This window comes from Aspergillus saccharolyticus (genome assembly GCF_003184585.1).
Source record: "Aspergillus saccharolyticus JOP 1030-1 unplaced genomic scaffold BP01scaffold_31, whole genome shotgun sequence".
Classification (NCBI taxonomy): domain Eukaryota; kingdom Fungi; phylum Ascomycota; class Eurotiomycetes; order Eurotiales; family Aspergillaceae; genus Aspergillus; species Aspergillus saccharolyticus.
The window spans coordinates 43,550-56,561 of record NW_020290641.1 but is presented as its reverse complement, the minus strand read 5'-3'; the positions used below and the strand labels follow the sequence as shown (position 1 = coordinate 56,561).

General features: G+C 50.9%; 4 protein-coding genes across 4 annotated transcripts; 1 reads left to right on the top strand and 3 right to left on the bottom strand.

Moving 5' to 3' along the window:
- Nucleotides 1-4,196: 4,196 nt before the first annotated feature.
- On the bottom strand, nt 4,197-4,793 carry BP01DRAFT_367796 (TVP15 family protein; the record flags this gene model as incomplete). The annotated part of the gene is made up of 4 exons (XM_025576477.1): nt 4,197-4,369; nt 4,424-4,513; nt 4,586-4,701; nt 4,774-4,793. The coding sequence occupies 4 exons, from the start codon at nt 4,791-4,793 to the stop codon at nt 4,197-4,199; spliced, it is 399 nt and encodes a 132-aa protein (XP_025428794.1).
- Nucleotides 4,794-5,485: 692 nt separating this feature from the next.
- On the bottom strand, nt 5,486-7,076 carry BP01DRAFT_124099 (uncharacterized protein). Its single transcript, XM_025570425.1, has 2 exons — nt 6,033-7,076; nt 5,486-5,965 (listed from the first exon to the last, which is right to left on the bottom strand). Exons 1-2 carry the CDS (start codon nt 6,784-6,786, stop codon nt 5,652-5,654), a joined length of 1,068 nt encoding a protein of 355 aa, XP_025428793.1. The 5' UTR covers nt 6,787-7,076; the 3' UTR covers nt 5,486-5,651.
- BP01DRAFT_124065 (FAD-dependent oxidoreductase) lies at nt 7,028-9,029 on the bottom strand. The gene is made up of 6 exons (XM_025570424.1): nt 8,936-9,029; nt 8,569-8,672; nt 8,373-8,510; nt 8,211-8,314; nt 8,049-8,152; nt 7,028-7,985 (listed from the first exon to the last, which is right to left on the bottom strand). The coding sequence occupies exons 2-6, from the start codon at nt 8,595-8,597 to the stop codon at nt 7,269-7,271; spliced, it is 1,092 nt and encodes a 363-aa protein (XP_025428792.1). The 5' UTR covers nt 8,598-8,672; nt 8,936-9,029; the 3' UTR covers nt 7,028-7,268.
- A 1,187-nt stretch (nt 9,030-10,216) lies between these two features.
- BP01DRAFT_302227 (OTU domain-containing protein) lies at nt 10,217-11,792 on the top strand (the record flags this gene model as incomplete). Its single annotated transcript, XM_025572063.1, has 3 exons — nt 10,217-10,442; nt 10,533-10,960; nt 11,013-11,792. 3 exons carry the CDS (start codon nt 10,217-10,219, stop codon nt 11,790-11,792), a joined length of 1,434 nt encoding a protein of 477 aa, XP_025428791.1.
- Nucleotides 11,793-13,012: the final 1,220 nt, after the last annotated feature.

Below are 13,012 nucleotides of genomic sequence, written 5' to 3'. Positions count from 1 at the left end.
GCCGCACCCTTTCGTTATCGATCTCCCAGGGGGATCTACGACCGGGGGGTTGAGGGTTCCCTTTCCGTACTAGAGTCAGTGTAAGGTAGGTAGTGTGGTATTCTTGCTTCTTGGAAAGAAAGCCAGACCCCCTGCAGAGAAAGAGTTGGTGGGTAAGTTCAACAGGATGATGGAATGATAAGTCTGATCAGAAAATGGGGGATTTCACAACCATGCAGGGTGTGGACTGGGTGCAGTGGTGAAGTTTGCTCCGTAAGGTTTTTTTTTTTCCCTCTTTCATCTTTTTCACCTTTACTGAAAAAACACCTGGATGACCGTTTTGTTTTCCATTCCAGCCAATTCATCTCTCGCAAGCTTGTCCCCAGATCGAATCATTCGGCTCCACATTTTCCCAATACAGTCTAGACGCCTAGGATGGCGGGGCTCTCGCTGCCTGTTTGGTTGCTAGCGCCGAGATTGTGGAATAAGCCTTATTCCCCGAGTGGCGATTGGCCTTTGCCGCATTGCACCCTCAAGTCAGCCAGATTCTCCAGCTCCTCATTGGTCTTGCCGGAGATTCCATCTTGGTCTTCCGAACTTCCATGTTGCTCCGCTTGTGCCTGTGTGGAAGCCGCGCTATTTTACTTTCGCCAGTCGGCATTTCTCTTCAAATCTCTGATTGCATGTCGCTTTGGGTCTAGACCAGAAACGCAAGTCAACGGACCGATGGCAATTTATGACAAAAAGAAAAAGTACCCGTAGACTAAATTAATGCGACTTAGGGCATGGTACTAGTGATAACTAGGTTGGTTGCATAAGGGAGTACGTATCCGTAGTACCGTACTCCTTCTAGGCTCAAACAACTCCCGACGTTTCTCCTTTTAAACCCATTCACCGGAATTGGCGTTATCTCTTCCCGGACGGAGGGGGGCTGACGCAAAAAAGGACCACGGGTTTGGATCTATCCGTTTCTTGGGAGGGTTACAGGTCTGAGGTAATCAACCACTTGATGTTTCTCCCCTCAGACATGTTCCGATTCGCCCGGACGGAAAGATAATCAGTCCCGTTTCAGCCCAGGTGTCCTGTTAGCGATCACTGATGGTGATTATTCAACCGATGGTATCCATTAACTACTGTTCTTCGAGTGAATATTCCACGGGCCCATATCATCTAGTTTCTCTATGAAGGCCAGCTGTTTAAATACTCACCACAATAGTTTCAAGATCTGAGATTCAATGATCAGTATTCGTGACAGGCATACGTGTTTACACTCAGCATTAGTCTCGATCTACTCCGTACTCCGTATTCCCTACTATCTTCCAATTTTGGGATCTTTGCGCCTACTGATCTAGGCAACTGATTATCTTGTCAGATAGATACTAGTTCTAGCCGACTCGTCCGATCAGACACCCTGAAGGAGCATGGGTCTGTTTCAATCCCGCCAGTTTGACACTCCATGTCTAGAGTTTGTGCCTGTGTGGTCGATCCATCATCATGGCGTGATTTGAGATAACAGCAGAACCAAAAAATAAAACAAAAAGACAAAGCAAAATTAGGAAAAGTCAAACACCAAAAATGGAAAAAGAAAGGAAGCACAGCAACCCGTAGGCTACAGGCCCCATTTTCTGTATGACCTGGCGTGATTGATATCATGATGCGATGCGATGCGATGCGATATGATATGATCTGATCTCTTGATCGGAGACCGTTACAATACCAATACTCCGTACACTTAGTCCTTTTGTGGACTACCTTGAGTCGTCGACGCTAACGTTACCTAAAATTAGGTTACGGTGTGGATGGTCTATCTACCACTAGACTTGTATAGCCACCAGTGTAAAGCTGCAGTACTGACTCAGAGAGTAAGTATAGTTAACCAAGTTAGATCTCGCTCAACACTGTGAATTATTAATCTAAAACTCGGGTTTGACTCCTCCTTCTCGGACCGTAACTGCTGTCCTCCAGCAAGGGGTGGATACTGGACAATGGGGGGACGTGGCAGGAGTCACCTGAAGTAACCGTAGATCTTGCCACTCCGGCGTTGCTCAATCAGCGGCCCCATGCCCTTGCCTTGCCTCTCGCCTTGCCTCGGTTCCTGGGGTCAAAACCCGGCCTTTACTCCATTCACCCCGAACATAATATCCCGAGATCCATGGCGATCTTCGGAAATGGGAAGCGGATTTCCCGAGCAGAATACAGGACAGGATTCGCCCTGGAAGGTGTCTACTCATAAGCAGCAGAGGTAGTCATCTACTCCGTATTAGGAATCAAGTCAGTTATCGCAGCAGCCCTCAGCCTTCAGCATTAGCCATCGTTGCTTGATACTTTCCTTGGCTATGCGGGGAAGGCGTAATTGTCACAGCCTTAGGGTGGGAACTAAGACTATGGCCAGCCTACTCGAAAGCGATAGGCTGTCGTCCCTTAAGTTACCTTCAGCTGAGGCTCGCGAGTCGCTGCAAGGCTGTCCACGCCCCGATTCAAGAGAAAACGTCAAGCGAACTCTGGAACTCCGAAGGCAACAGCGATTAGTTAAGGTTTGTTGCCCATAAGCGACTCATGACCAAGCTTGAAGTTGGCAGTCCAGCTGTTTTCTTGCTTCTAAAGTAGCTATACCGAACATCTTTAGTGGCTTTCTTCCACGGAATAGTAGGTTCGCTAGCGAGGTTTTGATCAGCCGCTGCGGTATAGAATCATGTATTGTTTTCCGCACCGCGTATGCACTTGTCCTAGTCGAGCGTCTACTCTACCTAACTTGTGAGGTGAGCGATCATCATGCAGCAGCGCAACGCCTTAATCATTCCGGCCCTGCTCGGTAGACAACAAGAATCGAGGAGCATCAGTGACAGCAAGCGGGGGGAAGCTGCCCCTCTCGCGCCTTAGGATCACCGCACAGGCTGTTGCGCGAGACGTACTCCGTAACAGTTTCGAAGATCACCCGGATCTGTGAACGAGGGGCCCTTGCGATGAGTGAGAACTGATAGTCGATCTTGCTCCGCCAGACCGACTTTTTCACGGGTGAACTAGCCGTACTGTAGACGCTTGTCCCGACGGAGTAGTGACGAGTCACTAATTGATAAGTTAAGTTAATCTACGCTGATGTTTGTCAGCTTATTTCCAGACAAAAGTACCGTCGCCAAGGGGGTTCTATTGATCTTGATCGCCGGGGTAAGATCTAGAACACTGGCTATGAGGACCGACTGCAGATGAGAAAAATTAGTCTTCGTAGGAGGGTTGCTCATTCGATTTCCGACAAGCATTCATGCGCAAGAATGCACGCCTGCAGTACAAAATACTAGTGAGGACTGAGGACATAAATCTGTATCACTACCTAGTACTTACACAGGTCCATAAATGCATGGTCAAAACCAAACTCGGGTATTCAAAATTGATGTTTTTGAGGATACTTTTTGCAAGCCCTTAAACGCATCAGAAGACCCAAGCATACACATGGGTATTTCTAGGGTAGCTAGCGCAAATGGCATATTTCGACAAGAGAGGTGGAAATCAGCTCACATGGCCTGAGCTTGCCAGGGTCCTCGTCTAGACCAATTCGTATCAATCCAAGACAGTCTCATCACATGAGGGTTTCACGAAAGCAAACAAAGCCATGATCTAGCGGGTTGTCGTGCCACTGTATGGTCGTGCCACGCGCTCAGACCGCGACCAAGAACTTCTTACAGCTAGCTCATTACAAATCATACAAGGCCGATCAATGATCATAACAAGCCACGTTTAAACACGAATGAAAAAAAAAAGCCTTTTCACGCTGGTATAAATCACTGGTCCCCAAACCTAAAAGAGATACCCCAGTGTACAATACACACACCCGCAGTGCCACAGAGGGCTGGGAAGAAATCATCATATATCTTAAAACCCATGAGACAGTGTGTTTTTAGCGTCTTTTAGGCCGCTCCACTCACTGTGCTCATTCACTGCCAACCCCTTCCGCAACCGATCGCATACCATATCAATTCGTCGCAACTCGTTCGATCATCAAGCGTTCGCATAAAAGAGAATTTTATCACTTTACCGACGGCAGAACGCACCTTATTCCAGAAAGGTGAAACTGACTTGACCCGATGTTCGCCCGCTCATAACAACTAAGGCCGTTTCTTCTCTGAGAAGTAGCAACCTTGGTCAGCCACGCGTGCGGACATCGCAAGGCCACCCGCCTCCTGCTTTCTAAGAGGCGCGCGCACAACAACCACAAGCCGTTTTTAGACCTGCTCGGCACCCCAGCCCTGGTCGGTCTCACGCATGTTTGACGGAGGCTCGATGGAGGGAATGAACTCCAGGGCGATGTAGCCCAGACCGATGAAGCCAACGATAGAGCCCGCGATGATCCGCAAGATGCTATCATGCAAGAGGATCGATCCGACGAAGATGTAGACTGGTTCACTGTCAGCGTGACCATACAGGTTCATTCAAGCGCAGTGAGACTCACAGCCGCCCCGTCCCAGGAAAGAGAAGAGGAAAGACGCATAGCGGTACACGTAGTCGGGGACGTTGGGTAGAAATTCCAGTCCGCCAACGACTAAATCGCATCAGTATGCAGCTCCTACATCTCACGATGGCATCTTTGGCGAAGACGAATGAGCCAACTTACTGAGACCAAAGATGATAACATAGACGCCAACAATGATGGTGCTCATGGTCGCAGGGAAGAACTGGGAGATACCACCGAGGACCATGAGCACACCGACAACGATGTTGACGATCCGACTAAGAATCAATTAATTGTTAGGCCTTGTGCCTGACGGCGACGGGTCTGGAGACCGGCATTATCCGACGTACAAGATGTTAGATAGATCCATTTTTGCGACTGGTTCAGAGCAGTTGTGTATATATTGGACGATCGATGAGTTTCGTTATAGTGATAGACGAAGTTGGGTGAGGCAAGATGAGGGGAGATGTGTCTGGAAGCAATCACGTAAGTTGGGATTCAATGCTGAGAACCGGCACAAGCGGAGATGGACTGTCGCCGATCGGTCATACCTAAGGTAGCTAGATGGACGATAACCGTGTTAGTGAAACCGCCCTAAATTGCTCTCGGCAATCACAGGAACGATGGAGGACTCACCTTTGAGGTTGAAAGCTGAGGATCCTATACAGGTAGCAGCAGAGAAATGGAAGAGAGAGAGAAGCGGAAGGGAGATCGGAAAGATGGTGAGGCTTAAGCTCTCGTCGCGTTGTCGCAAGCTGTGGGTCTGCCAAGGCTACCCTACCGATGACTCAGCAGCCACCGGATGCGCTCGCTTTCAAACGAAATCATTGCACTCATGTTGCATCGAGAGCCAAGCTGTATTTATTGTGGTGTTTGAGATTGAAATCTCGTATTGAGCAATTGGTACTCGCTATATCTAGAGCTACTTGTATTTCAGCAATGCTTCATGTCTCAAGGGACACTCTATGTTGACACTTGGGCCTCGCTACAGCCGTCGACGTCATACTTGACGCTAGGTTGCCGTGATATTATCCGCTTTGTGAGATGATGGATTGGATGCTTTCAGATCCCATGCAGAAAACCATCTGATAAGTGGAGAATCCCAGTGAACGCTGTCCGATGGGAATGTCAAGTTGTGGTATATGACAGGGGAGGCCGGAGCAAATGTATCCAGCTATACCTTCGACATGTGACGGAACACAGGTAGAAATGGGTAAACATTCAACATTCATAATGCCATGAGATCACTCTGTTTCCTTTCAAGCCTCACAGCAGACAGCCCATTCGCGAGACGGCTCATGCTCACCGAGTCGCGTCCCAGCTCCGCATAGATCGCATCCAAGTCCGTGCCCAGCCCGACCTTATCTGCCGTCTCCAGACTGCGCCTGTCAATAAACGGGGCCATTGAGGGCCAGACGCTCTGAACATTGTTGAGGAAGAGATCCGCTCCGAGATCTCCAAGACCCTTGATCTCCTTGATTAGCTGCCTGGTCTTATTCCGGTCGTTGTTCGCCTTTCTCAACAGATTGTTGAGATCACCCTCTACATGTTGCGCTCTGTTAGCTCAGATTGACACCATCAAGACTAACCACCTTCGACCAACACTTACCATATTTGTCATTAATCAGATTCGCCATCTCCCCCAGATTCGTCGAGCCTTGCTCTCTGTATCGATTGTAGCCGCCATCTTTCAAAGCCATCGCCCTCTCTTCCCAGCTACTTTCGCTCAGCTTCTGGATATCATGAAACCCAACTTCAATCAGATGATTGACCGCGCGCTGCGAAAGGTCATGCGAGATCGGGCGCGACTTCAGCATCGCGTCGATGACCATTGCGAGAAGCGTATCTGGTGATCCTTGTAGTTTTCCTTCTGCGATGGCCGTTCCGTAGAGAGGAGGACGACCGTAGTCCTGCACCGCTTTATGCAGCTTCGGCTTGGATATTGTGGAGTTTCCTGATCCTGATTCATTCCTTTCTTGGTCATTGTCCTCTTCCTCTACTTCTCCCTCCTCCTCCTCCTCCTCCTCCTCCTCTTCTTTTTCTAGTCGATCATCATCATCTTCTTCCATCTGCTCATCATTGATCCCCTTCCCCTCATCATCAACTTCACTCTCAACCTGCCCATCATACCCATCGTCCTCCTCACCCGCCGCACTCTTAATCACATCCTCCTCGGCCCCTTCATTACCCTCCACACCCTTCTTAGCTGCTTTGCTAGGGGGTTGATCATATTCGGCTCGGGCGCTAGCCTGTCCAGTGCTCGATCCAGATCCAGGATCCCGTTGGTCGAGCTTGCGCTTCGGGGGGATCGGTGTGCTGTCCGTTTCAGAATAGTCCTCGACCTGCGGGGGCTTGTACTTCATTTTCAGGCCAGGTGTCGACTCCTATTTCGAGATGTAGTGATTATGGCTTCGGTGGTTGTGCTCTCTCGGTGAACTAGGATTTTGCCGACTGTGTAGAGAGTGGTTTGGCTGCTGTGTATAGCAGTAGTTTGCTTCACACTGCGAGGTTATTGATTTGAGGGATGTGTAGGTGTATAGTGCTTAAATTCCCCAAGTCGCGTAACTTCTATCCTGGATGGGTTATGGCGTCATGATGAATTCAGAGACTCCCCACCTCCTCCCGCTCTCTCCATGTGCTGTCGTTCGTACACAGTAACTTGTTGCGGGGAAGCTTGGCATTGTGCTGATACCAACGCTGCGCATTAGCTTTTTCTCTTTTAAAGGATTGATCTGTAGGGAGGAACTAGATCGCTCCTATGAGGTAGCATGTGTATACACAGTCATGATCGAGTACCACATAGATATGTACAATACAGTACCAAACTCTTCTCCCCCGCAGAAAGCTAGAGCTTAGCATCCCTCCCCTTCCGCGCCAACGCCTCCTTCACCAAACTCACCGCATCACCCGCACAGCCAAATGAAGCCTGGTACCCAAAGCCTCCATGCCCATAGTTGTGCACGACCGCGACGCCATCGATGCGCTCCGCCTCGACGCGGGGCCCGCCCTCGCGAAGGGGCCGCAGCCCGACCCCATGGCGGACAACATCCAGGCCCTCGACGCCCTGGCCGGGCTGCACCAGCTCAGGACACAGCGCGACCGCGCGCTTCATGATGCGCACTGCAAGGTTGGGGTCCGGCAGGGGATCCCACTGGTGCTTCTGGTAGGAGCCGCCGATGACGGTGCCGCCACCCGCAGCGCGCGTCATCATGTAGACGACCTCGTCGGGGCCGTCGTCGGAGCCGGAGATCGAGACCATTTTGCCGGGATCGTTGCGGACCACGACGATCTGGCCCCGCGCCGGGTAGAGTTTGGCGTCTGCGACGCCGCCGAGCGTGCGGGAGGCGAGGCCTGTGCAGTTGACGATCACGTCTGGGGGTTTGCTGGTGTGGTGGGCGGCGTCGGTGATGTGCTTGAGTACGGCGCGCTTGAAGATGACACCGTTGCGGCGGCATTGGCCCACGAGCCAGGGGAGGTAGATTGCTGTATTGATGCAGACGGAGGTGAATTTGGAGGCGTTATCAATGCCAGGGGCTAGTTGCGAGGAGGGGAGTTCTTGGAACTGGTGGGGATTTTGTGTTAGAGGTTTTTAGGGGGAGGGACTCGAGCGGAGGGGTGGACGTACGTCCGGTACGACGTCCTTATACCAGGGGTTCTTCTGTACTAGTTCAGAGAACCAGTCCCCGGTTGCGGACCCTTGATCCTTTGTGCGGTTGTAGACGATGGTTTCTGATGGTATCGGGCATTAGCATCGGTTATGGATAACCTGGGCAAGGGGATTTCGTACCCTGAAAGTGAATTCCTGCCTCGGGGTGTTTCTCGGTCAACTCCTTCAGCGCGGGCCAAGTGTTGCGCTCCCATTTCTCATGGTCGCTGCCGCGCTTGCCCACGCTTGATCGCTCGATCAGGTCAGTCAAGTGCTGCCAGACTTGTTTCGCGGCAAACGTACGGGAGATAATTGGCACCAGCCCACGGGGAGGCATATTCTATGTCGTAGTCCCCGGGCATATGCTTAGCAAGCACGGTGATACTGTTCGAGCGGTCTTTCGACAGGAGATATGCCGTGGTTAAACCAGACACGCCGGCTCTGGGAGGGGTCAATATGTATACGACGCTCCTGATAATGTGGGGTTTGTCGGACATACCCCAAAACCACGATGTTGTTTGACGCCATTGAGAGATTGTAGCTTTTGAAGTCTGATTTCCCCGATTGCGTAGCAGATGTAGTCTTCGAGAAAGACAGAGAATACTGCAAGACAAGAAGAAGTCAAATGTCAGCAGAGAAATGAAGCGTTGTGAGTCAAGCCACCAAGGACAGCACTGCTTATCGCATTCGGCTGTTGTCCGCCTTGATAAGAATTCCCCCGCTTGAAGCTCGGGGCTTCTTGCCAAGCCGGCGTCGACAGGTTCCCTCAGGCACCAAGGCAGGATAAGCTGACTTTCCCCTCAGCTATAACTACACCGGTAACTGCAGTACTTTTGCAGGAGAGTCATTGGACAAGGTGCAGTCACTTAGGTTGACATCACGCTTTGATACGAAGCAAAACGAAGGTCCCTGCCAATCATGCTGAAATGAAAGTGACCAAAGCGCAGGCAGGGTCCATTCGTTCCGTGCTCCATTGGGATCAATTGGCAGGACTACCATTGGCGCGCCGTTACGGATTGAGTGGGAAAGAAAGCTGGTTGGCAAAAAACAATGAGGTCAACCGTGTGGCCATTGATCTGGCAACAACGCGCCCAGGAACGAGTCCAGTGACTCGCTGACAGCTCACTTCCATGTTGCGCAGTCATGCGCGTGTGCTGCAGCCTTGCTACTCCGAAGATTCAACTCCTTGCAAATCGACCATCCGACAGGTCACCTCATGCACAAACAACGCAGAGGAATCCAATAGCGGAGTCGCGTCGGGGAGATCGCGGTCTCTACCGTTGTGTGGTATGTACTGTGTAGACTGGGCGGTGTAGTCTTTCTTCAGACTTATTCATAGACACCTCATTCTACTGAGAGTGTTATTCTATTCTTATTCTATTGTGGGATTTGGTCAAGGATGAGGCGCGCAAATACATGGATAAAGTGGTAAGTTACAGTAAAGAACGCGTCCTCATTGATGGACTCGGAGGTGTTGTGGGGGGTATTACCGATCTGCAGGACCCGTTGGTTACTGCCCTGATAGGGTCTTCAGGCCTTGGGCATTGAAAGTGGGCGGACAAGTCATTGAGGTGGCCTCAGCTCATCGAAAATGCATATGGAACATGTTTCAACAGTGTGTTTGGGACAATGGCGCTGTCAGATTGAAGGTTGGGCTGGAGTTGACCGCTCCCCGCGGAAGAGTGAAAAGTGAGGGACTTTGAGTCTGGGTATACCTTTCGTCATCGATGACAACCTACTGATGAGTATCGGTACCGCCCTCATCATGACCCAATCATGACCTCGATATGCTCTCACCGCCTGTGTTCTCCGATGGTAATAAAAAATCGGGTAAGAGTCATGTATGAGAATAACGGACGCCTCCTCCGCAGTTCGCCGTCCTGAAAAGAAAAGTCTCGCGTGTAGATCGTGTGTTGCTTTTCTTCCTCCCGCCTTTTCTTCCTTCCATTTACCTCCAACAATTTACTCCTCGCCCCCATTCTTCATTCCCCCCAATTCTCTATTATACCCACTTTTCCTATTGTTTTCTCTCTATTTCTCCCCTCATTGTTCCTCTTCTACTTCACGTCTCTGCTCGACGAAGCTCCCTATATCTTCTTCTGTTCCCCAAATGAGTGCATCTCGTCGAGCAGACACTAAACCCAACTATGGCGGACATTCCGAACGGTGGCAGAATTGTGCCTATAATCGCGGCTCCCCGTCAGCATTACTCGAGTTCACCTGCCGATGAGCCCGTGGACAATCAACCTCTACCACAATCCAAGACCTCTAAATCGTCTAAAAGTGCGCGCAGTAGGAACGCCGAGGCCGAATGCCTGGAGATGCCGTGTCTCAACGAGCTAGGGCTCTATGCTCTTCCTACCGAGGGCGACGGTACGTTGCGCTTCGCCCGCCATTGGGCTACGAGCTTGGTTCTTGGCGCTTTTCTTGTAGTGTATCCTGCTTTCTGACTCTCAATTGTAGGCAACTGTCTGTACTACGCTCTCTCCGATCAACTATACGGCGACTTTCTCCACGCTGACCAAATCCGCGTTCGTCTCGCGGATCACATTTTGGCCAACAAGGACTACTTCATGAGTTTCATAGCTGCCTCCGGCGGAGAACGCAGGGCGCCACGCCGGGCAGCAGCTAGAGCAGCTAGGCAGACGTACTGTTCTTCGTCATCCGCAAGTCCCGCGCCACCCTCAGCTTTGGACAAGGAGCGGAGCTTCGACAACAAGGTTGCTGAATCAAGGAAAAAGGGCGTCTGGGGCGGTGCCGAAGAGATTCAAGCATTCTGTCAATCTTTCAAAAGAGATGTGGATGTCTATACGATGTATGGGATTCAAAACTTCCGTGACGTTCATGCGCCCATCGATGAGCACAGAGAGAAAGTGCACATCGCGTTCCACGTAAGTACCGCTAACCTTGTTTCGTAATCGAAGGTCTGACCCGCCCGCGTAGGATTTTCATCATTATTCATCGGTCCGTCATACCAGTGGACCGCATACAGGGCCACCTTCCATAACACCCATTGACAAGGAGCGTCAGAAAGAAGCTTCTTCTGCCAGCTCGACAGTGGTGGATGTGGCCACTCCGTGGAAGATCTCGGCTATTCAAGAGGGTCTTGGAGGTAAATATGATCGCGAGACCATTGTGGGCATGCTGCAACAGTGTCGTGGTAATATAGACAGGGCCTTCATCAATCTGCTCGGAGAAGACGCCAATCATAGCGAAGCAGATGCGCCCACCTCAAAGGCGATCATGAAATCGCGCCTCCAACCTTCATCACGGTCTTCATCCCCGTTCAGTACGGGCAGTAAGCGCTCTGCTGATGAATCAGAGGCTGAAGAGAATCCTCAGCCTGCTGTTCGGCGCACGCGGGCTCGAGAAACGAAACGACGGATCCTCCCCGATGTGACGGTCGGGATTGCCTTTAGAGATGAACAAAATGATCTGGTCTCATTGCGGCTACGGGTCAGCCCTGATACGGTCGCCCCCAAAAAGCAGTCCCCAGGCAGCACGCCCACCGAACAAACTGAATCTAGCTCGGTCGAGTCAGCCACTGACGGCACTGATCGTCCGAAAAAGGACCCAAAGCTCAAGATCAAGTTCAGAGCAGCACCTCTCCCTCCTCCAGAAACCGCTAGTCGACCGCCGGCTGAGTCGAGTGAAGAGCCCAAGGCGGCGCCGCGACGAAGCCAGCGACTGTCAAGGAGCCGCAACGCTCCCAGGGCTGGTTAAATCAGACCGAGCCTTATCCACATTGGCAGAGTGTCACCACTCACGCATACGAAGCTAACGACCACCATCTACTTTCCCGATACATGGCACCATTTTCTGGCTATTGCATTATTGAGCGCGTTGGGTGTCTGGAGCATCTGTCATTAGAGCGTTTGGCCCTGCATACTTTGTTTTTCTCCGCTGTCACCATACCCGTTTGCCATACCTGCTTCATGCATGCTTCCAGCGATTAGACCTTGCACATGATCCACTATCCTTGATGCATCCTCATTGATTCCCTTCTTTTACATATCAGACAACAAGATCTCCGGGACAATTCGACTTTCGGACCATTTATGATACCACTATAGCAGCACGATTCGATACAATTTCTCTCTCAGCCTCTGACCACCGCACTCGTGGCGGGCCCGGAAATACATAACATCATTCTCATCATGCGGCGTTGTCATCCCCCACGGGCTGGGCATTTCTCTTCAAGATCCATCACATGAACCCTCGCATAATTCATTAGCATCAGGGAACTCGCATGCCCTGCAGATATCACAAGAATAATCAGCATGATATACTTAAACTAATTGAACACTTTGCGTGCCTGTGCTTATTTTAACCAGGCACAGTTGGGGTTACAATCGATGATAACCAAATTGACTCTGTAGAGTAAAGATGGTGGCACCCACCAGAGTATGGACTTTCTAGATTATGTTCCGGTATCACCGAAGCTGGACTTCGGCGCTCCTTACCGGAACTGCTCGGATGGCTACAATTACCCCAGACGCTATCGCGGCCGCCAAGTTTGTCTGGATCCTAAGTGTGAGAAGAAATGTAGGGTCGCGTAGTAGCAACAATCCTCCCCTTGAGTACACCGTACTGTAGTTACTACTGCTGGGCTTAGGGCCTCATCCCGGCCATACTACCTCTCTCTTAGGACGAAAGTCCTAGGCTGCCTCCAATAACTGCTTCGGAGCACGCAATTGCTCTCCACCATTCGTCCACCCGGAACTCCAAGCTCAGCTTCGTTCCCTTATACTGTAAATGTGTCCCCACTGCTTCCCCTCCAGATAACAGTCCAGCTTGCGTGAAACCAGCCACCCAGGAACCGAGAACAGAGCTCCGATACACACAGGAAGGCCAATTCAACAATACGAAGATGGAGTGTCTGATGTGGGGGTTTCTGTTCAATCACCGTATCATGTCTTTGAGTCATTCATGCTACTATCTCA